General features: G+C 49.5%; 1 protein-coding gene across 3 annotated transcripts in view; it reads right to left on the bottom strand.

The window, feature by feature from the left end:
- The window catches only part of ANKFY1 (ankyrin repeat and FYVE domain containing 1), a 52,479-nt gene that overhangs the window by 8,770 nt on the left and 20,855 nt on the right, over window positions 1-22,854 (bottom strand). For all 3 annotated transcript variants that reach the window (XM_044429806.1, XM_044429808.1, XM_044429807.1), the window contains 14 exons: window positions 22,183-22,332; window positions 21,160-21,325; window positions 17,565-17,769; window positions 16,826-16,894; window positions 15,269-15,468; window positions 11,804-11,901; window positions 10,762-10,987; window positions 9,364-9,462; window positions 7,612-7,765; window positions 6,381-6,549; window positions 5,415-5,533; window positions 4,461-4,617; window positions 3,445-3,645; window positions 2,136-2,312 (listed from right to left, as the gene is read on the bottom strand). In XM_044429806.1, coding sequence (XP_044285741.1) covers window positions 2,136-2,312; window positions 3,445-3,645; window positions 4,461-4,617; window positions 5,415-5,533; window positions 6,381-6,549; window positions 7,612-7,765; window positions 9,364-9,462; window positions 10,762-10,987; window positions 11,804-11,901; window positions 15,269-15,468; window positions 16,826-16,894; window positions 17,565-17,769; window positions 21,160-21,325; window positions 22,183-22,332 — 2,190 coding nt within the window. The remainder of the gene's footprint in view (window positions 1-2,135; window positions 2,313-3,444; window positions 3,646-4,460; window positions 4,618-5,414; window positions 5,534-6,380; window positions 6,550-7,611; window positions 7,766-9,363; window positions 9,463-10,761; window positions 10,988-11,803; window positions 11,902-15,268; window positions 15,469-16,825; window positions 16,895-17,564; window positions 17,770-21,159; window positions 21,326-22,182; window positions 22,333-22,854) is intronic.

The raw sequence follows: 22,854 nt of genomic DNA on the forward strand, positions 1-22,854 counted from the left end.
GCCGCCTGGCCAGGGTGGTGGAAAACCTGGCTGCGCCCCAGTCTCTCTACCACACCTTGAAATGGCACGTGCCAGCACTTCCCTCTACTTCTATTTACTTTAGTTACAGCCCACCTTTCTTCCTTTCAAGAAACTCAAGGCGGCTTACAGAATTCTCTGCCTGCTCTCAGTCTCAGTCCCACAACAACCCTGCGAGGTCGGTTGGGCTGAGGGCCTATGACTGATCCAAAGTCACCCCGTGGGCTCCAGGGCTGGGCAGTAACCAGAACCTGAACTGCCTCCGCCCCAGCCCCACTTCAGAGACTACTGGGACATCTTCAAGACAGAGACGTTCCCCCACCTCATCTTGGGAGATTCGTGCAGATCTAACTATTGCCCCCAACCTTCGGGGAAAGGAGCAATTTAAAAAAGAAAAATCTGCACAAATTGCACGAATTCATTAAAACGTAGTAGGTTCCCAGGCTTTAGTGAACTTGCATATTATCTCCCTGCAAGGTTTTTTCTTTTAAATAAACTTCAAATGGGTCTCCCTGAAGGTGAGGGGAAAAATCAGCGCTAGTCTGCGAATGAACGCAGGGATGTGTGCCGAGATGGCAGAGCAGACAAAAGTGAAAACAAGCCACAGAGCGCCTGATTATCTCTAACGAGGGTTAGTGTGCCACCACAGTTTTTTTTTCAGGGTAGTTTATCAGCCACTTCCGTTTTAATGAATCCAATGATGAAGGCAGTTCCACAGCCAAGGAAACCTTCACTAAACTTCTGCTGTTGTTGAGCCACCGTTGCCTGCAAAACAACTCGCTGTGAAGCAGAAAAGGTTTTCGGATGATGCACAGGTGTCATAGCATGTCCCTCAGAAAAAGCATCCGCTCCTGTGTGTGAGAAAGGGGTGGGGGGCAGGCCTTTTCTAGCAGCTGGGCGCTGTCTGTGACATGGGGCTATTAAAAGTTGCTATTGTTTCATCGACCTTTAAAAAAATGTATGTAACCTTTAAAAAATGTATGTAATCGATTCCTCTAACTTAGCAAAGGCCCCATCTTGAGCAGGACTTGAAATTACCAAGTAGCTGCCATTTGCAGAAGCCCATATGTGGGTGGGAGTTAAGTTTTGCTGGTTTTATTGGGGTCTCCCCCTCAGCATCTCCTTCTATAGTGAAGACACAGCACTCTGTAAAGACAAGTAATCGAGGTGCCCCACTGCTTTCGATAATCTTTCTCGTGCCTTTGCAATGCAGGGGTGGGGGACCTTTCTGGTCCCAGGAGCTGCACTGCCCCGCTGCCAGCGGGGGTCACTGGGCAGCGGCTGGGCTGTGGAACAAGGCAGGGGTAGAGGGGCCAGGCACTCAAGACCACGGCCCCTGTGCGCGAGTCCCTCATTTCCAATCGAAATGGGAGAGCCGGCCCCACGGTACGAGCATCATTCAAGCGGCTACCAAAAATCACTCCCGCGGTGCCTCCTCCGCATCAGCTGCTGAAGTTGGACCCTGGCGAGCGGGCCCAATTCAAGGTGTTGATTATGACCTACAAAGCCCTAAACGGCTTGGGTCCTGGCTACCTGAACGAGTGCTTACGTCCGTATATGCCCGACCGCCCTTTGAGATCTGCGGGAGAGGCCCTTCTCCGGGAACCCTCCATGAAAGAAATTAGGAGAGTAAGTACCCGGAGGAGGGCTTTCTCTGCGGTGGCGCCCAACCTATGGAATTCACTCCCCAAAGAGGTCCGCCTGGCACCGTCGTTACTGGTTTTTCGGCGCCAGGTGAAGACCTTTTTATTTAAACATCATTTCAATTGTTAAAACATATGATCAGGCCATGGCAACTTCTTCCTCCTTCTCTTTCTCCTCCTATATTTTTATTTTATACTGATAATTTTAATTTTATATTTGTAAATCAATGTATTTTTTGTATTTTTATATTTAATGGTAATTTATTATATACTATTGTATTTCAATGTATTTTATCATGTTGTAAGCCGCCCCGAGGTTTCGGCAAGGGGCGGCATAGAAATGTTATAATGATGATGATGATGATGATGATGATGATGATGTATCTCGCCCTTCCTTCAAAGTAAACTTGGTGAAAAGCCGCTTCTCCCATTGCTGCCCATGAAAGAACACCGTACCGCTTGGGCAACACCTACCAGATTCCGCACTATAATTTCAGAGCCGGCTTGCACAGCGAGATGCAGCGGAGTCAGCTTGGAGGCATCCTGGACCCGGGAATTTACGTTGGCCTGAACACTGATCAAGAACAGTACGCTCTCGATATCGGAGTTCTGAACAGCCACATGGAGGAAGTTTCGGCCTTTGTTGTCCACCTGAACCGGGAGCCAAAGAATGGTTATTAAAAGGCAGCTGCGCCAATGAAAAAACCCCCGGCAGACAGGTGGTGACGGCTTGCACCCTGCAGCCCCAGCACCCATGTTTGTAATACAAGCTCCAGGCAACTGCCAAGCACCAAGGAGTATGGGCAGCGCCTTCCAAGGCATGAGCCTTCCAAGGCAAGAACTCAGAGCAGCGACAAAACAGTGAGCCAGCGCATGCAGACACTCGGAGAAACGGGAATAATGTACATGATGATGTGAGGAGGATAAACTGAAGCACTAAAAAGCCTGCTGCTATTGTGGTATTTCTAGGCTTTGGTTTAATTTCTCACCCTTTCCAAGGACCTCAAGTTGCACCCATACAGCACCCAATTGTATTCGCACACAAGCCTGGAAGGAGTTCAGGGTGCTGTGTGTGTGTGTGTGTATGCGGGGGGGGGGGGAGTCTGGTCTGGGGCCACTAAGTGACTTTCTGGATGAAGAAAAATTCAAACCCAAGTCTCCCCAAGTCCTCGCTCCAAGTCCATTAATACGAGGGCTTTTAAAAACGTGAGAGATTAGGCAAGTGCCGACCTGTGCTAAGCCATGAAATCCGGGGCTTGTGTGGTGCAATGGTTACTGGACACGCAAAACAAAAAGGGCAGGTGTGCAGCTCCCAGAAGCAGGACAGGCGCGCAAGAGCCTCCTTCTCCCTGTGTGGGATTGCAGACGGGCGCAGGCAGCCGGGACTCATGGCACTTGTAGTCCAAAAGTTCCCGAGGCTGCTGAGCCATCTTAAGCTCACATACGGACAAACAAAAGGCACACCGCAAGTCCTGCAAGACACGAACGGCTCACGCAGAATAAACAGTACAAGCCATCGTTTCTTACAAGAGTTATCTGTAGGCGAAGGTAAAGGAAGAGCTCTGGCTTCCAAGGAGAGAAGTGCACAGACTTCACTCTCCAGTATGCAGAATTCAGAAGCGACCACGCCAGCTCTCACGGGAGACCTGTCCAGGGTAAGGGTCCTCCGTGCGAGAGCTGCTGGCTCCCTGCCCAGAAGGTCCTCGCGCTGTGCCAGGCCATCAGCATGCAACGAGGGTGCGTGCCGGGCAGCCCACTGAGGGCGTGCCAAGCGCGCGTGTACCTGCTCGGCGGCTCCCGGCTCCCGCTTCAAGATGGCCTCGGCGGCCTTGTTGTTCTTATGCATCATGGCGCAGGCAAACGGGGTCAGCCCTTGTCGGTCCCGTGCGCCGAGCTGGATCGCGGGGTGTGCAATCAGCAACTGGATGATGACCCCGTGCTGGTTGATTATGGCAATGTGGATCGGCGTTCTTCCTTCCGCATCCTACACATACGTGTTGAGTTAAATTGGTTAGCGGCAAGAAGTGGGCATGTTGGAGCCACACTTCCTGTGTGTGGTGCTGGGCAAACAAGTGTGTATCAGTTAACAGCCAGTGGAGCACGTAGGAGAAGCGTGCCCGAGTTCTGCGCAAAAGAAGAAGTGCTAACGGGTTCATAGCACGTGTCCAGAAATCCAGGAGAACGGCGGCAGGCCTCTACAGCCAGCTAAAACATAAAGAACGCAGGGCTGTATCCGTGTAGAGGTGGCACACGGGAACTGCAGACACAACTGGATGGGAACACCCAGTCTCCGTTCGGGCTCTGCTGCTACGACTCTCACCGGCAACACCATCTTGGAAGGCTAACCGATACTGCCGTTAGGGAAAGGACTAGGAAGTGCTACAGATTTCTCCTGCTTCTGCCAGTTCCGAACCTCAGCCCATCAAGTCCAACTTCGTGGCCTGCAATGCAGGGCTGGTTTTGTAAGTGCCTCCCCATACTCCCCTTCGACTTTCATAGCAAACCCCTACAGGCCACATACAATCATGTGCCCTGAAAGATGGAGCAGAGTCCCAGGTAACTGGAGCAGTGAGCCAATCGGTGATGCAAACTGGCTTACCGCTTGAGAGAGCACAAACCTGGATAAAGGAGAAAGGATGGGGACACAGGAAGAAGCTAACAAGCTAACAGGAAGCAGGAAGAGGCAGGAGACAGTCTTCCTAGCAGCAGCCTGGAAAGAAGTTCCTGACGCACCTGGAAGCAGCACGAGGAAGGGGACTGCCAGTGCTGGAAGGGCCTATAAAGTGTTTCCTTGCATACCTGTGCATTGACATTGGCGCCAAACTCCAGAAGGCACTGCACCGTTTCTTCGAGGCCCCAGCAGGCTGCCAGGTGCAATGGCGTTTGTCCGTCGTGGGCTTCTTCATCGCCCTCCCCATTGGCTCCTGGCTGCCTCGGGCTGTTGACGTCACAGCCGCTGGGAAGAAAGCAGCCAACAGGCCGAGCTGGGTGAACTCGGAGTGCGCAATGCGGGGAAGCTGGGAAGCTGGATGGTGCCATCAGGGCAACCGCCCACCCGGTTCCAGGCTGGGTGAACTATGCGTAGACGGTGGGGACTCACGTTCTGAACGACAGTCTCCCTCCCGAGGGAGGGATAAAGGTTTGGCTCAAAAGGCTCGCAGGCTCTGATAGTGTGCGGATGTCACAGTGGGGACCTCTGCGCTGTTTAACCCAGGAATCGTAGGAATCAACCACGCACTTGTCATCTCAGTTTTTAATCAACAACCCTGGGCTGTTGCTTGGTTAAATGACCCAGAGTTTATTTAGAAAATCTGTAGGCTGTCCATCACTCTCGTCTCTGGACAAATTACAACATTATTTCAAATCCTAAATTAAATAAATTAACTATTCCACAACTGAGCATAAAACTAATCTATTTGAAATAAATTAAATAAATCTAATACCCAACTAGTTAAACGCAACAACTGCTCACGGTTTCTTGCTAACCAATCTGGGTGGGTTAACCATAAGCAAGCCGGAGCTTTCAGGTTCAGATGCCACGAAGCAATCTAGAAACAGGGGTGTTTCAGGATTATTGATTGGAAGTGGAACCCAACATGCCATTTATCCCTGAAACTGTTGGGTTAAACAGCCCTAGAATTGCTCTTGTGAGGTCCAACCCAGTTGCCAAAAAGGGATTAGTTAACAGGGAGGGGAAGCCCAGAAAGCATCACCCTACGCTCATATTCCCTGGGCAACAGGAGTGCGCCTCACCTGCGGACAAGGAAGCAGGCGATCTGCTCACTGTTCTCATCGATGGCTCTGTGCAGCAGGGTCTGCAGACAGCCACTAGGCCCTGGGCCCCAGCAGGTCGCATCGCAGCCGTGTCTCACCTGTGGAGAGAGGGGGATAGCAAGCGTGCAGAAGGAAGCACTAGGTCTGCCAAACATTCTGATTTTTATTTCTCACATGGAGAAAGCGGACAAACAGTCTTGGCTTCCCTCCGTCGTGCACATGGGTTGCCCGGTTTCATTCCTCGATCAGGATACCTTTAGAAAATTTGCTACTGGTCCCATCGCAGGCTGATGCTGTGCTGGGGCCCCCATATGACTTCTCGGCTTTGTGCTTCCTCTTCAGTTTTGGGAAGTGGGTCCCTTTGTCATTTGAGAAGCTCTGTGCTTTTAAAAATCTGGGCTTCCGTGCTCTAGGTTTGCGATGTGGTAAAAGCACTAAACACATGAGCAGGGATGAGGGGGAGAAAGTGACCCTAAGGCAAGGAGCAGAGTTCCTGTTTTTGGAAGAGAAGCTGTAAAAGGCAGCGAGGAAAAGTGGAACTGTTTTCACGCCACTATTTGTTTTATTACAAACAAAGTCCCATGCATCATCCTTCCCCTTCCACTTGCAACATTTGGGAGCACTCATACTCTGCTGCAGTTTCCACGGGGCTGCAACCAAAGAGGTGAAGCAGAGGCACTGACGCCACCAAAAGGAATGTCAAGGAAACGGTATTTTGCACCATTCATCCTGAATTTCTCCTGTGGCGCCCAAGTGCTCATTTGCAGGCACCGAAGATTTCTTGATCTCCACTCTCCGCATCTAATGCTTAAAAACGTTATCCTGCGTGCTTTTCTACTAAAATAGCTCCACATGCATTGATCAAAGGTTGCAATGTAGACGTCACTGGTTTGACGCATTTGATGTAAGGCAGAAACACAGACACAGGAAAGGGACAGCTCGTACCAGAGTGGAAGCAATGTCTTCCAGGTTGTTTTCAAGAGCAAGCCAAAGTGGGGGATTCCCTCTCTCATCTGGCACAGACATGTCCGCTCCTCTGGTGCAGATGGCGTCAACCACAAGAGGAAGCTGGTTCTTGATGGCCAACTGCAGAGCCGTCTCCCCATCACGAGTCCTACAACAAAGGTACCGTGTTCTACAAAGGCAGACGTCCCGCGCGGAGGCATCATTGCCAGCCACAAATCTGTCTGCAGAGTGACCACACAGCCCCTCGCTGTGGCCTCTTCCTCTGAGGTTACAGAATCACCCTCCCCATCTTGGCAGTCCACAACATCCAAAGGCCACAGCTTCCAGGACACCTGACTGGCACCTATGCCGGCTGGGCAGAAAGGAGATGCAATCCAAAACATTTGGGGGTCATCAGGTTGAGGAAGATTATCACAAAGTTCTTCCATGTTTCATTCTGAAGAGTGGCGGATGAGCCAAAGAAAACGAGAAGTGGGTTGGCCCACAGGGGGGCACGCCAGTATTGCCACCGATCCTTTCTCTTCCAAGAGGAAGATGTAAGCAGCTACCTTACACTGTCGGATTTGCTTGCTCTGACTGGGAGCACGTTCCCGTCGGATCTCATGCAGGAGGAGGACTTTCCCGCCATCTGCCACCCAAGGATCTTCTCAGAGGTGTTGTTAGGAGGTGAGCACAGGGCTTCCTGCCTCCAGGGGAGCTGCTTTATGACTAATAATGTGGGCTCACTCAGAGAGGAGGGGGACCACCGCAAAGGAAAGCACGATTCCCGTGTGCTCGCCAGCCATGCTCAAGAGGGTACTCTTGAAGCTGAAGCGCATCATCATGCTATCAAAGTAGGCAAAATATAACATGGCTGACCGCTTTCATAATGGCAATGTTTTATTTCCTTGCATGACCAGCTGCCTCAAGCCTCTTCTTCTCAGGTGTAAAGGACACCCGGACCCCAGACGCAAGAGACGGCAGTTGCTGGGCAGAACCTACTTCTCCATGACGTCAGCACCATATCATGGATGTTCACAGGCCACAAGGGCTAAAAGATCGCAGCTTCATGAAAGCACTGGTTTCTGCCCCTCAGACCAAAACAAGGCCCAGACAGGCACTGAGGACCGGTCTACCCAGAAAGCTTGGGCCCCAGCAAATGCCCCAGGGAGGCATGGAGCCCGCTTGCTCGCCCACAGCTCCGCAGGCACAAGATAGGCCATCCTCTTACCTGACGCTGATGTCAGCTTGGTGCTCCAGGAGGAAGAGGGCGCTTTTGCTGTCCTGCCGCTGGATCGCCATGTGCAGCAGGGTCTGCCCGTCCGACATGGTGTCGTTGATGGAGGCCCCCGATCCGAGCAGCTGGGCCGCAATGGTGTGCATGCCTAGGTGAGCGAGCCAGCAGCGCTTTTACTGACCCCCTTTTTTAACCCCACCCCTCCCCCAGAAGGTTTGTAATGGCCTCCTCGGGGCCCCATTCTTCATAGCTCTATTAAACAGTTCACTTTAGAGAAAGATACAAAAGGACTGGAAATTGTACTGCTGGTTAGGTGTTTCACGTTGTAACACTCTTTACTCCCCTTCCCCAACCTGGGTTCCTTTAAAGCAGGGGTGCCCAACCTGCGGCCCGCAGGCCACATGTGGCCCGGGGTGGCTATGAATGCAGCCCCACATAAAATTGTAAACTTGCTTAAAACACCAAGGTTTTTTTGTGGGCTTTGTTTGTTTGTTTTGGTAATTCAATTCCGCAGTTCTCAAGCGTGAGCTTTGTAGACAATGTTGTGTCGCAACGCCACGTAAAATAAATGCATGTATGCTCTTGCTATATGCATGCATGGTGGTGGCAGATACCACAGAAATTATGCACAGACCTTTTTTTTTCTTTTTGCTCAGCAGCTTTTGTTCATGTTTGTGTATTTGATGAGAGGTCCAAGACATTTCTTCTCCCAGTGTGGCCCAGAGAAGCCAAAAGGTTTGCCACCCCTGCTCTAAAGGGTTTGGACTGTGACATCCATCACCCTCAGCAAAGCTGCACCAAGCTGCTATGCACGGAGGAATTTTTGCTTCCTGAGAGCCAGGGGCTGATGTTCCTTGGCAGCATGTGGACACGCTCATGTACACTATCACAAGGGCTCCGTCGTAACCCTTTTAACAGTCAGGCTAACGAAAGAAAGAAGCTTTCCGGGGATTAACAGGTCAACTGGAGTTTGAACTTTCCTCCCAGTGTTTTTTGACATGAACCCTGTTCAGGTACAAGCACACCAGATGCAAACAGGTTTGCGTGTTTTCCTGCCATGCATACAACCTTTCTGCCAAATCCATTTTTTTAACTTGCAGCTGGAATTCTGCTGAGCTTTGATGTGCCACCGTTTGGCAGGGTGAAGATCCATGCAGATCGAGGAGGAGGTCTGCTCTCCTCGCTAGTTCTCACCTGGCATTTGTGTGAGAAAACACTGGTGCTTGAAAAAGGGCCAGGGGGTTGTGGAAGTGCAGCAACTGGGCTGCACAGCATCAGGTGGCTGCTCACCTCTGAACTCCTCTCATGAATCTGGTCCTGGCTTCTCCCTTTCACTAGAAACTGATGGAATGGAAACAGCTAGTGCAACCCAGGCTAATTTAAGCAGCTTTCCTTTCCGTAGGCAAGGCAAGCAGGTTCTTAAGGGCCCGATCCTACGCAGGTACGGACAGAAAAAAGGCCTACAACTCCCAGCCAGCCTCAAACCAGCTTTTCCCTGTCTAAACCAGCCTAGGATTGCAGCCTTTAAAACAGCGGGATATAAGAAAATGTTAACTTTGGCTGGATGCTGTCTCTCATGTTTAAGGACGCCTTCTTGCCTGGTGTGCAATACATTTGTACATACCACATGATTCATCTTGTTTTTAATTGTACGTTGTGAGCCGCCCCAAGATGCCAAGGCATGTGGTGACAGCATATAAAAGTTTTAAACAAACAAATAAATAAATAAAATCTTCTAACTTTTACCTGTCCACAAGGCCAATCCCAGTACTGTCTGGTCTCTGGAGTCCTTGAGGCTGAAGTCAGGAATGATCTGCAGATTGTTGGTGGCGTGAAGAGCATTAGCTAGGAAAAAAACACAAACAAACAAAAACATTCTCATTTAATATGCGATATGAATGCCAAAGGTATTGTTTCTGCATTGAGGTACCAGACTGGGAAAGGCTGCTGTGGAAAGGGCCTCTTGTCTTCTGTTTCAGCACGAAGGTGTGATTTTCAGAGACTGTATCCTGGGCAGATCACCTGCCTTTCATGCAGAAGCTATTGCGTTCAATCGCTAGCACCTCCAAAGGCCTCTCCCTGCCCAAGAGCCGCTACAAGCCAGAGCACACAACGCTGTAGCAGGACCCACAGTCCAAGTTCACATGAAACAACTACATAGGTTCATGCCTCCAATCAATGGAAGTTCTTTTAAAAAATCAGTGGCCAACTCAAAATGTTGTAGCAGATTTTTAATCTTTTCCCAGCTTGTCAAGCATGATTAGAAAAAAGCCATCCAGTACCAGTGGGGCAATCGGACTCTCCTCACCATGATTTCCGGCTAGAAAACTGCAGTTTTCAAGAACAGGGTAGGTCCTGTTTGATAGATCAAGGGATCAGATTTGGTGGACGAACAATTGGTCAGAAGGTGACTTAAGGACAGGCTTAGGTGACTTAAGGATAAACGACTCAAGTGCTGTGAGTTTAATGTAAAACTAAAACTCCACTCCTTTATCCAAAGCCTTTATACCGTTCCTCCTTCATACCTGGTTTGCCGCCTGACCACCACCCAGAGCATGGGCTGAACCCAGCTTGCTCTTGAATTGTGCGCTGTCGTTATGAGCAAACCCTGCACTATGGTTTAGTGATGGGTGGTTAGCCATAAACACAACTCGACAACCAATCATGGGCTCCCTTCCTGGGTTGCTTGTGGTTAACCAGCCATCATTAAACCATAGTGCAGGGGACCCTTGTAATGACAACCCACAATGTAGCAGCAACCCACTCTGGGTTGTCATTATGTGCAAACCTGGACGCGTCTCACTGCCTTGCTCCCTGCCCACACAAAGAGGGTGGGTCTGCAGGCTCAGAGCTGTGCAAATGACATCCTTCTCAAATGCCGCCCCTCCAAGCCACGGGAAACTGGGATCTCCTTTGATTTCCTTTGCTCACTCTCTCTCGCTTTCTCTATCAGAAGGCCAAGATCTCCCCACACAAGGTCTTCCTTTCTGACTTAACATATGCTCAGTTTTCTACCTGGATTTTCCTTGCGCTGCAAGCAGACGTCTTCCAGCTGCCTGTGTTTCTGCTCCTCACTCATATTCAAGCCAGTCCTACAACACCACGCGGACAACACCGAGCATCAGGTTCGTGGCACCCCCTCACCTTTTTGTTCCAGGATGACAGACACCACATCTGGGTGGTTATAGGCGATGGCCATGTGAAGAGGTGTCTGCAGGCTGACGCCCTCTGCTGTGGTGGGTCCTGAGGTCCCCTTCTGGGCGGGCGCCGCTTTCTCCGTCTGGATATTCGGGTTGGCTCCCTGCTGCAAGAGCTCTGCCGTGAGACTGGCCAGACCATGCCGGCAGGCGGTGTGCAGTGGTGTCTCCCCCTGTAAAAGAAGAGTTTGTGAAACAGTGAAAAGGTGCTAGAACAGGAGAGATGAGACAGAGGGCCAAGAGACAAGAGAGAGGCTCAGGAGCAGGCCTTTACATGGAGCTTGGCCACGGACTTCAGGCAAGTTGTCCTCAGGATGCATGAGCTATGTCTGAGCTGTACTGGCAAGCTTGTAGGGGCTCACATGATGAAAAGTCCTTCCTTAAAGAACCACCCAATCCCTCCACACAGAAAGCTGGCACAGGATGGGCAAAAAGGTACACTGCGAGGTCAAATTTGGGCATTGCTTTGTGGTCAGGTCAGCTCAACAATTAAGCCCCTGTGTGTTTCTGAAAGAGCAAGTCCTAATACTCATGTGGAGAAGAAAGCTATCTAACCAACCTATTTGGACATTATTTAATGCCCAGAGTTTAGACAGGAGATTGAAGGTGGACTATGAGGCTTGTAACATCCTTGCCAACTTTTCCTCTTTCAACTGCATCACTTGCCAAGGGAAAAATGGACACTGGGAAATTAATAAAGAAAGGCCAATCTCGTGGTATTGTGCAAACTTTTCTTTACGGAAAGAAGAACACTGGATGATGCACGGCAACCCAAGAGTCCATCTCCTGCTTACTCCTCATAGAATATGAACTGGCCTGAAAACCCCCCATCACAAAAATATTGCCTTCTCCCATTTTGATCTGCAGGAGGCATTTTCAATTATTCTTCGCCTCTCCCATGTGGTGCAAAAGGGACCCAGATGAGCAGCTGATCACAGGCAGATCTATCTGTACTGTGTTTAATCCAACATTCCAGGCCTTTTACTTACCCATTTATTCCTATGGTTGACTTTGGCCCCGTGCGTGGCCAGGAAGAGAGCTGCAGCCTCGTTTCCTGTCCCGGCAGCTCTCTGCAGCAAGCAGTTCCCTAAAAAGAACAGCAAGAGGAGGTGCAGAGTTTGCACAGCAGGCAAGGTTTCAACCACTGCCTTGCACGGATTCCTTGAGCTCAGCATACAGGAGGTCACAAAGCAAACATCACAGCAGGAAGACAAATCACTTATTTCAACAGAAAGCTGCGTCTCTGAAAGCTGGAACTGCACTCAAAAGAAAAGGGAGGGGTTTGCCAGTCCTATTGTATAACCAAAAATGATTTCATATTTGATCAGCACAAGACATTATAAAGAAATACGAGGAGTGTTCAGTGTATTCTCGGTATCGGGTTGATTTGCTATATATTTGATGCGGGTAATTTAATTATTTCATTAGCTAATGACACTCTCTGAGGGTATACATGCAAAATTTCAGGTAAGTGTGATCATTAGTTCCCTAGTAATCCTCAGTGAAAGACGACCATGATGACTGACATGACAATGTTGAAGAAAATCGAGCACCGCACTGTGATTAAGTTCCTTACAAAACAAGGAAAAAGTCAAAAAATCATTCACGAAGAGATGGTGGCCGTTTACCAGGACTCTGCACATTCGTTATCTACTGTTCAAAAGTGGTCGAGTGAATTTAAAAGGGGCAGAGAAAGCACTGAAGATGACCCTTGCTCAGTCGAGCCAGTTACTGCCAGTACGAAAGAAAATGTGAAAAAAATTGAGAAACTTGTATCAGAAGATGCCCGAATAAAAATCTAAATGTTAGCAGAGATGGCAAACCTATCCGTTGGTACCATATTTACTATTTTTCATGACCATCTTAACCTTTCCAAGGTCTGTGCAAGATGGGTGCCACGAATGCTCATGGCGCCTCAGAAACAAGTGCGAGTCAAGTGCTGTAGGGAGTTTTTAGAGCTCTGTGGTGAAGATCCATCGAGTATTTTCAACAGGATTGTTACTGGAGATAAAACTTGGGTTCATCACTATGACCCCGAAAGTAAGCAGCAGTGGCATAAAAAAGGTGCTGACCCTCTGAAGAAATTCAGAGTCACTCCATTGGCCGGAAAAATCATGGCCACAGTGTTTTGGGACTCAAAGGGAATTGTATTGATCGAGTACACGAAAAAAGGTGAAACCATAAACGCAGCATCTTACGCAACCACTCTGCGTAATTTAAGAGAAGCAATTAAAGAAAAAAGGCGGGGAAAACTGACTACAGGTGTATTGCTTCTTCACGACAACACGCCCGTTCACACGGGACCTGTTTCGAAGGCTGCTGTGCGAGACTGTGGTTTCGAAGAAATAAACCACCCACCCTATAGCCCAGACCTGGCCCCCAGTGACTACTACTTATTCCCAATTTAAAAAAAGATTTTCGTGGAAAGTGATTTTCCGACGAAGAGCTCAAGGCAGCAATTAACGCACATTTTTTAGACAAGGAGGAAGGGTATTTTTTACAGGGAATTGAAAAGTTAATTTCTAAATGTAATAAGTGTATTGAAGTTATGGGGGATTACATTGAAAAATAAAAATTATTTCAATTTATTATTCCTTTTTCTTCATGCTGATACCGAGAATACATTCAATGCCCCTTGTAGGAACTGCTGTCTTCCAAATGCCCAAAAAGAGGAGCCAAGCTTCAAGAGGTTTGCCTAGATATTTTAGGAACAGTTTATATTGAATTAATGAGCTGGCATTTGATTTTATACTGCCTTTCTGCTTTTAGTCGGGTACAGGGCCGTAATTTGCTACTTTTAATATTTCTTTTGTTCTCAATTTTTGTTTTCATCCTCTATGGGCATCGCACTCAGCCCCCAAAACAAACTGCAGATGCACTGAAGGAACTAGAACCATTTTTTATTTTTTCTGGCTGAACTGTGGCAGGAACAGGCTGATGCACTGCTTCTTTCTTTGCTTTGCAACTGACTGTAGCACAGAAGGAATGAGGGTCCCATGAGGAATCTTGCCCAAGCCCATGAATTCCCTTGAGCTCTTGGATTCTGCCACACACAACGTACCACAGTCACAAGAGGAGGGGGGAAAGGCTGTATCTGTTTGCTCAAAGCTAAAAGGGAAGTTGGCTGCTGGAGACTGGCAGGCTATGCCTGCTACCACACAGTGTCCTGGCTTGCAGGTAGCAACACCTGTGGGTTCTTTAACACTTGAGAAGAGCACAAGCAAGGGAGTGTCAGTGCTTCCTCTGGCAGGCAACTCATTAGGAATCTGAGTAACCAAAACTGGGAGGTGGGGAGGGGGGGGAGAGAATCACTATATTATACTGTAATAACCGAGGGCAACACTGACCTTTAACCTATGATGGGAGGTCAATATGGTTCCCGACAGCATGGTGGCCACTTGCACCGAGGGCAAGCTGCTGACTGGGCACGAGAAAGGAAGCAAGGGAAGGCCTGCACAGCCGGTGCTTGCTCCTGTTCCGCCCACTGGAGAGCACGCTCACCTGGAATCCACCGGGTTTACGGAAGGGGCCCCCACTGTGTCATCGTGCCACGGAGGCCTTCAACAGATTTCCCACACGCCCCTTGGAGCTTGCGTCAATGCCACTTCAGCCTGCGCCCATTTTACCACTGGTCCATGTGCCTGGCCTGTTCCAACGCTGCATGCTGTAAAACGGGCGATGGCAGAAATGCGCCCCGCCCCCCTTCTCCTGGCCGTGCCACATGGCGCAACGGAGGGTGAAGCAGGGCGGCACCTGTGTTCAAGCGCGCGCCAGGAGAAGATGCCTCAGGTTCAGAGACCCGGGCTGCTGTATGTCCTGCTTCTGCCCAGCCCGACCCGACCCAAGTGGGGCCTGCCTTTGGCTTTGCCAAGATGGTGTGGCCAGGACTGGGGTGGGGGTGAGCCCAGCACCAGGGGGACATTAGACTCGGGGCCGGCAAGCATGGCAAAGATGCCCAAGAGAAAGGCAGTGAATGGCATGGAGAAGCAGTGCAGAACGCGCTCTCAAAATGCCCAAAACATTTTATTCAACATGAAGTCTTTCAGAAGCCTTCCTTCTTTTGCATTTCCGCACCACGCGAAAGCTAAAGCCCTCTGCGGGTTTGCAACAGTTCGGATGCCAGCGGGGTGCTCGCCCACCTTTCTCCCCGCATGAGCTGACAAGCCTTTCTCATGCTTCCGCCGCTGGGAGCCGAGATGACCCATCCTTGCTTGGAGCCCTGATGCCTTCCAAGGCAGCGTGAACAGGGATGAGGCATCATCATGCAAGGAGAAAGGTAGTTCCAGAGGCAAACCAGGCCAGGTCAGGCCAAGCTTCTTCCTACCCCGCCATGAAGGCGACGCAAAGCAACCCACTATCTTGAGTTTCTGGCCAGGGGTAACCTTGGCCCACTGGTACCGTCTGTCTGTCTGTCCACCTCTTTCTCTCGCACTCTCTCTCGTTCTCTCACCCACCTGTCACTGTATCCGGAGCATCTGTATTGCTGCCTCGCTGGATGAGCCGGGCTGCAAAGCTGTTCTCGTCGAAAGAGGTGCCATTCTCCACCGGGGCATCCTCAAAGGGATTGACAGAAGGGTCAGAAGACACGGTGATGTACTGAACTGCAAGCCACAGGGCTGTGCTCCCTTCGTGGTCCTTCAGTTCCAAATCAAGTCTAGCAAGAGAGGGAACAAGCATCTTGTGTCCCAACACACCAGGGATTCTGGACTTGCAAGATTCAACCCTGGCCTGCTCATATGGAGCGGCTCACAAAATTCCACCTGTCTACATTACGTGCTTTCACCACCACCACTTGCTTTTCGGGCCTTGTGGGGAAGGCAAGAAGTTACTAGCCTACTTTATTTGGGGCTTTTTAATCTAGGAAAAAACGTATAAAACTCAGTCGAAGGGACTGACACGCAATCGGTTTATGAGATTATACACTCAGGACAGAGTTCTGTAACACTTGGGAAAGCCAGGTTCAAATTCCCACCCCATGCGACTTTCAGCCAGTTGTTTATCTCCCAGTCTAGCCCACCTCACAATGTTGTGAGGAAAATGATGCACAATGCTCTTGGAGAGAAAGTGCAGAACCACCAAATGGCACTGCCAGATACAGAGAAGAGGACAGCAGGAGAAGCGGTATCGCCTTTGTGTTTTGCTTGAAGATTTCAGCACCTGGCTGCTGGAGGTGGGACTCATGCCCAGGGGGCAAGGAGAGGGGAGGTCTTTTTTGTGGTGAGCAGCTCAAACAAAGCTTGCCTGGCACTCACAGTGACTTTTCAGCTGCCCAGGAATAAAATGTGGGCTCTCTGGTTCCCTAAATGCTTAATTTGTGTACCAGTCACCAGTTAAATCAACCCTGACTGCTCTTTAGAAGGTCAGATGCTGAAGATGAAACTCAAATACTTTGGCCACCTAAAGAGAAGGAAGGACTCCCTGGAGAAGAGCCTGATGCTGGGAACAATTGATGGCAAAAGAAGAAGGGGACAGCAGAGGATGAGGTGGCTGGATGGAGTCACTGAAGCAGTTGGCATGAGCTTAAGTGGACTCCGGGGGATGGTGGAGGACAGGAAGGCCTGGAGGAGTGTTGTCCATGGGGTCGCGATGGGTCGGACACAACTTTGCAACTAACAACACCAGTTAAAAGGCTTTGCTTTAAACTGGATTGTTCCCACTCTGTTAGTTGTTCTTGTTCTGTATGTTTAATATTTTTAAATATGATTTGGTTGGAATCGATTAACTCCTAACATTAAGGGCTCCTGAGGGAGAGTAATGCACGTTATATAAATTAGGAGGGGGCAATCGCTGAGGGTCAGATTCTGCACCATCACCGGAGCAGCCCATCCCCTCCCACCACCAAAATTGCTGCCACTGAAATTGTTATGCTGAAAAAACAACAACTCCGCAAGTAGTGAGGGTGGAATGACACAGTCACGTGCTTGGGAGTAGACCCCAGTGACAGTGAGAAGAACTTAAAATTCTCCTCCTTAAAAATGCCAGCCCATTAGACTGGGCCTGCTCATACTTACTGCTTGCACTGGAGTAGCTGACTGAATACTTGGTCATTTTTCACAATGATGGAGGCGTGCAGTGGTGTTCTGGAGAGAGAGGGAGAGGGAGAGAGAATGGTTCCATTGGAGCACAAATACTTCAGAAGCCTCCCTTCTATCAAGGATTGGCTAGACATGCACATGGTGGGCATGTTGTGAGCGGAGCTGGCTGGAGCTGGGGGTCAGACTAGATGGCCCAGACCCCTTCTGACTCGCTCTGTTTCTATGTTTAGAGAGACTAGATTCTGCCCTCATTTGGCATCTGCCCACTTTAGTCTTATCTGTTAGGACAACAATATCCACTGTCTCTTGAATGGCCATTACTGAGAACTCCGGGCGATTGGTTTTGGGCTAATCATCCAATTCAGCCAAGTACTTCCATACCAACTTAACAGCTTTCGCCACATTCATGGACAGTGTGCCCACGTTTTTAACCCAACCCTGTTCCTGGATTCAGCTCACCACCACCGGGACACTAGAAGTCTTTCCCTGACCACGGATCCATTTACTATGCTATCCTCATGCCAAGGAAAAACAGATCATTTAAACGAAAAGACAGATAGTCTGACCCCCTACAATGACCTGCAGCTTCTTCAGTGCATCTTGACCAGTGCCTGCATCTTACCCGGCCCCATGCAAGGCAGCGTCAAATGTTCAGATCAGTGCAGCAAACAAGGAGAGAAGGAGCCGAGCCGACACGGGGCTACCAAACAGATACCTTCCTTTGCCGTCCTGCATGTTTGGGTTGGCTCCGGCCTTTAAGAGAGACTCGGCGATCTCGGCCATCTCGGCCATGATGTCCGGCTTGTGCTTCTTGGGGCTATAAGATGCCACAAGGTGCAGAGGAGTCTCCTGGTCACCCAACGTTGCCGCGTTCACCCGGGCACCATTTTTAATGAGGAAATTAGCAGCAAATTTGTCTCCTTTTTGGGAAGGGAGAGAAAAAAAAGATTAGGCGGACACTGCCCATTTGAAACGCATTTTTTTAAAATGCACTTGCTCCACAGAACTGAGCCCTGGATGTTGCCTCTCCTAACGTTTCAAACCCCACCAAGCAAACTTTTCCAATCGGCCAGGTCAGCCAGATCACACAGAGGAGATATTTGAAAAGCAATGAATTATTTTGCCAATAATATCATTTATTCTCTTATTTACATGCCATATTTCTTGCTTCCATTTGCCTGCATGCATCTTCAAAGCCCGAACTGAAGTGCTGGTCTTAAGTTTAACCTAACAACATTTAGACAGCCTGGGACCTCTCCTCAATGTCTCTCGACCGGAATCTCCCTAGATAGGAGAACATATGCCTGAGGTCTTTCTCCAAGTGCTGCCTGGCACTGCTTGCAGAGCGCTCTCTCCGCTAAGGCTCACCTGATGCCAATTCTGTCATCCATTCAGCACCAAGTCAAGACAGTAGTCCATGCCAGGGCGACTTAAGGATATTGAAGGATACTTAATGGCTTGAATGGACAAGGCTTCTTGAAAGGGAGCAGCTTAGCAGACATCAGTACCCAGCGCTTACCCAGTATCGTCTGAGATGAGCATTAACTCGGACCAGCCACCAAGTCCAGCCAAAGCGAATCCATGACCTTGACTACACCTGACATTGTTCACTACAGCTGAAGAATGCACCTTTGTGGGCAACGCATCCTTCGCAATGTGTGGATCTAGTCCAAATTAAAGTGTTGTTCCCTCGGAATGTAACTAAGCTTGGACAAGCGTTCTATCATTCACAATTCCACTCCGGGAATGTGAGTTTTGGCATATGAGTGATGCCAGAGGGCATCTTGGGAGCTGCAAGCCTGGAACTCAGAATGCATATGGAGTTAACCCCGTTATATATCCCTTCCGGACAGGTTGCTGCCACACAGCCTTTCTGTGTCATGTTCAGTCGCCATCATCAGTCAGTGGAGAACACCTTCACAGATCAGCATATGGAGGTGAACAAAACGTGTACTGCTGTGCTTTCTGAACCTGGTTAATTCACTGCGTTTCCAACTGCTCTGTGGAAAGTGTTCAAAGGTCACTCTTCCCCTAAAGGGGTTTTTCCTCCTGAAACAGGGTTGGATCAACTGGCATGGCGCATGCGTGGAAATGCAGTCCTTCGGAGGTACAGATCTCTAAGCGCAGACGCTCCCAAGCGTGTGATCTTTTCCAGACCAGGTAACTAATTTGTAAGACAGAAATCCAAGCTCACTATCGAGGTGAGCATGAAGAACACAAGAGTTCTGACAAACAAGCCAAGCCATTATGAAAATCAACAGTGTCATTACTTTTAACTTTGAAATGGAAAAACGCATTTTCCTATGAGGCATTCAGATGATTTCCTTGCTACAGGTGTTTAGCCCAAGGGCAAAAGAATTTTTCTGACAATGTCTTTCAGTGCCAAATAAAGCAGGGGTGGGCAAGGAGCCCTGCTCTATCTTGCCCGAGAGATGCAATTCAAGGTGCTGTTCTGGTCTTCACTCAGACTTCACTGCCATGGCAACCAGCTCCTATTGGAACGTACGAGTCCTCAAAGCGACCCCCCACTTTCCCTGTGCTAGAAACTTCAGAATGACCAAATGTTTTGCAAGCTTCAGGATGACATCAAATGTTTTGCAAGCTTGCTAGAAGGATTGGGGCTTTTTATTTTATTGTTTACAAAAATGCAATATAGTGTACAGCCTGGGAACTCTCTTAGCTTGGCTCAAACTAGAGTATCACATGGTCAACGCTCCAAACACTCACAGCACGTCATCACAAAGGCTGCACTGCATCAGTACAATGGTCTGCTACTCCGTCCACACAGTGGCAAGCCAGCTGCCCACAGGATCCCCCAAACAGGATGAGTGCAAGGGCTCCTCCTGCCCAGCGCCTCAGCTATGGGGTATGCAGGCAAGCCAGCTCAGGTGAAGGAGGGAGCACACAGCCAAGAAGACTAGTAGCCACGGATAGCTTCCTTCCCTGTGAATCTGTTCAATCCCCTTTTAAAACCATCCAAATTTGGGGGGGGGGGGGGCTGCCACTTCTTGTGGCAGCGAATTCCACAGTTTAACTATATGTTGTGTGAAGAGGTCCTTCCCTTTATCTGTTCTAGACCTCCCACCCACCAACTTCATGGGGTGACTCCACTGGGTTCTGCACAGAGCTGGAATGCATAGCTGTGGACATGGAAACGCAAAGCAACAGGGGCGCAACGAGGCATCTGCAGGGGAAACTCAGTTGTGAGGGATTAGACGAGGCCACAGCTCCGGGGCAGAGAAGGGCCTTGGCCTGCTGGAGCTCCAGAGGACAATCCTCAAGCGATTTCCCGGTAGAGCCAAGAAAGAATCTTGCCTGAATCCACAAAGAAGCACTGTCCCCTGCCAGGCTAGAGGGCTGCATGGTCTGCCTCATTTTAAAGCAGCTGCCTCTTGTCCTAATTATCTTGCCCTGAGTGAGAAGGGTAAGGCAGCACCAGGTGAGGGGCCGCCAAGCAGCTCCTGGTGGCCATCCCTCACATCAGAAGGGTTTCCGAGGGAACATTTCCCCCTGAAGAGGCCGGAGAAGGAAAGATTAGGTGGCAGCTCAGAAGAGAAGGAAAGAAAGAGCATCAAGGTGGCCCAAAGGGGCAAGACACGCAGAGCAAGTCTGGATATAATTGCTTTCAGAATCAGGGAAGAGGGAGTCCAGCCGTGCTGGACGGATCTGTCCTCAGAAGACTCAGGTTCCCAGTCTGGGTGTATTTCCGGATTTAGCCCTGAAATGAAGTACACCCAGGTACTGGCACCACTAAGGCTAATGCGCCAACGCTGTCTGTTCTTAGAGATGCCTGATCCAGCCCGTGACGCACATGCCTTCAGTCAACGCCCCCATCTAGACCAAAGCAGTGCATTCTTTGGGCGGAGCCTCTGAAAATTGCTTGGGAGCGATGGCACATCCACGCGGAGGGCTGTCCCTGGACGGCTCGCTGAGCCCAGAGCAGCAAACAGGGAACTCCCCTTTCACAGCAGCTTCCCTGGCTTCCGATCTGTTTCCAGGCATCAGACAAAGTGCCGGGTGTGGTGTGGCGTGGTGGTGAGAGAGCATGCTGGACTGGGGACCTGAGGGATCCGAGTTCTGGTTCCCACTCAGCCACGGAGCCCACCGGGTGGCTTTTCCTCACTCTCAGCCTAGGCTGCTAACGTGAGGATAAAATGGAGCTGTGGAAGCCACGGTGCCAGAAAAGTGTCAGCTTGCCCCACTTGGTACGGCATTTGACAGAAAGGGACCCCGCCCCCCGCCCCCCCAGAACGTGAACAATGGTGCCGCGTTTTCGCCAGCCCTGTGCGGACCTATTTCGGTGCCCTTACCCCTTTGAATAGCTTTATGCAGCAGGCTCCAGCCCTTCTTGTCCACCATGTCAACATCGGCTTTGTAATTAACCAGGGTGGTGGCGATGCCTTCCAGGCGCCGGGAGAGCGCTAGGTCAAGCGCGAGGTCCCCGTGGTGGTCCAGTTCGTTTAGCTTCCCAGGCAGCTGCAGAACACATGATTGGAGGACAGATGCCGGACAGTGTGGTAACACTGATACGGTAGACGAGTCTAATGTTTACCCCACATTCAATGCCAGTTCCAAAGTAACACACAAGGCGAGAGGTACTGTTTGACGAGAGGAGAGACCAAAGTCCAGTGAGGGATCACTTCCTATGTCTATACAGAGGTTCAAGCCCGGCTCGAATCATTCTATGCTGGAAAGTCAAGAAAAAGCTTGGCAATCAGGAGGTGAGTGAAGACTCAGCTGGAAGGTGAATCGTCTGAACACAAGAGACGGCTTCATACGGCCTTCCCCGCAGTGGTGCCCAGACCATGGAATGCGCTCCCCAGAGAGGCCCGCCTGGCGCCAACATTATACTCCTTCCGGCACCAGGTCAAGAACTTTTAATTCAACCATCATTTTAATAATCAAGGGTTTTAGATGCTTTAAGATTTTTTTTCTTTCCTCACAGTCGCATTTTTTATTTTCTCCTTACTTTTCTTTTTAGTTTATGAAGCTGTTTTATTTGGTTTTAATAACTGTGGTTTTATTATCATATTATTCTAATTTTATACTATCTAAGCCATTCTGAGCGCTTGTCGGAAGGATGGGATACAAATGATTGTAATAAATAAATAAATGAGAGGAGAAAGAAAATACCCCGAGAAGAAAAGTTCAATTAGAGAGATTAGAAATCATCATATACTAAGTAACCATTTATACCTGGTTGTTCAGAGGGTTTTTAAAACAAGTCAGTCGCTGTTTTGCTTTCTTAAGATGGTCCATGCATGCTAAAAATATTCCAAAAACCCCACCCCAGGGCAGACTGCCAAGAGAAGAGGGGACAGCTCTCCCCATACCTGTGCATCCATCTCAATAAGGTACAGGAAAACAACGTCTTCTCTCTCCACTTTAATAGCTTTGTGCAACGGGAACTCCGTTTTCGATTTGAACATCTTATATAAGAGCTGGGCGCTCATACTGCTGAAGTCTTCTTTCCTCAAATCATCCTGGGAAGAACCAGAAAAGACATCAACGCTTGTCCTGCAAATCACACGGTTACTTAAGTGCTTCAGCGCTGCTTACAGTGGTTGAACCTGTTCCTGTGGCCGACAAAACATGACCTGGATGCAGCCTAGTTTATCTGCCAGTATCTCCTATTTTGCCACCCTCAATCCAGGTTTTATAGGGGCAAAACGCCAGTTCTAAGATGTGTGTTCCTGGACTGCTCTGGGAAGAAAGAAGGACTCCCTTCATTCATTAGTGCAGCTTACCCCAACCTGCCCCCCCAAGAGGTTTAGGAGTGTAAGAGCCATAGTGAATGGGAAGGGGGGCAGTATGAAGCCCAAAGCATCCAAAGGGCACCAGGCTGGGAAAGGCTGCATTACAGCTTCTCCCCAAGTAGGATTATTGTACTTTTGAACACAAATGTGTGCAAAGGGTCATAGTCAGCACTGTCCCATTCCAAACCGATATGTTTGGAATATTCCAGGATATGCCAGGGTGACGAACTTTAATGAACTCTTCTCCCA

The sequence above is a fragment of the Varanus komodoensis genome, unplaced genomic scaffold (genome assembly GCF_004798865.1).
Source record: "Varanus komodoensis strain SLA01 unplaced genomic scaffold, ASM479886v1 scaffold20_1, whole genome shotgun sequence".
NCBI lineage: Eukaryota > Metazoa > Chordata > Lepidosauria > Squamata > Varanidae > Varanus > Varanus komodoensis.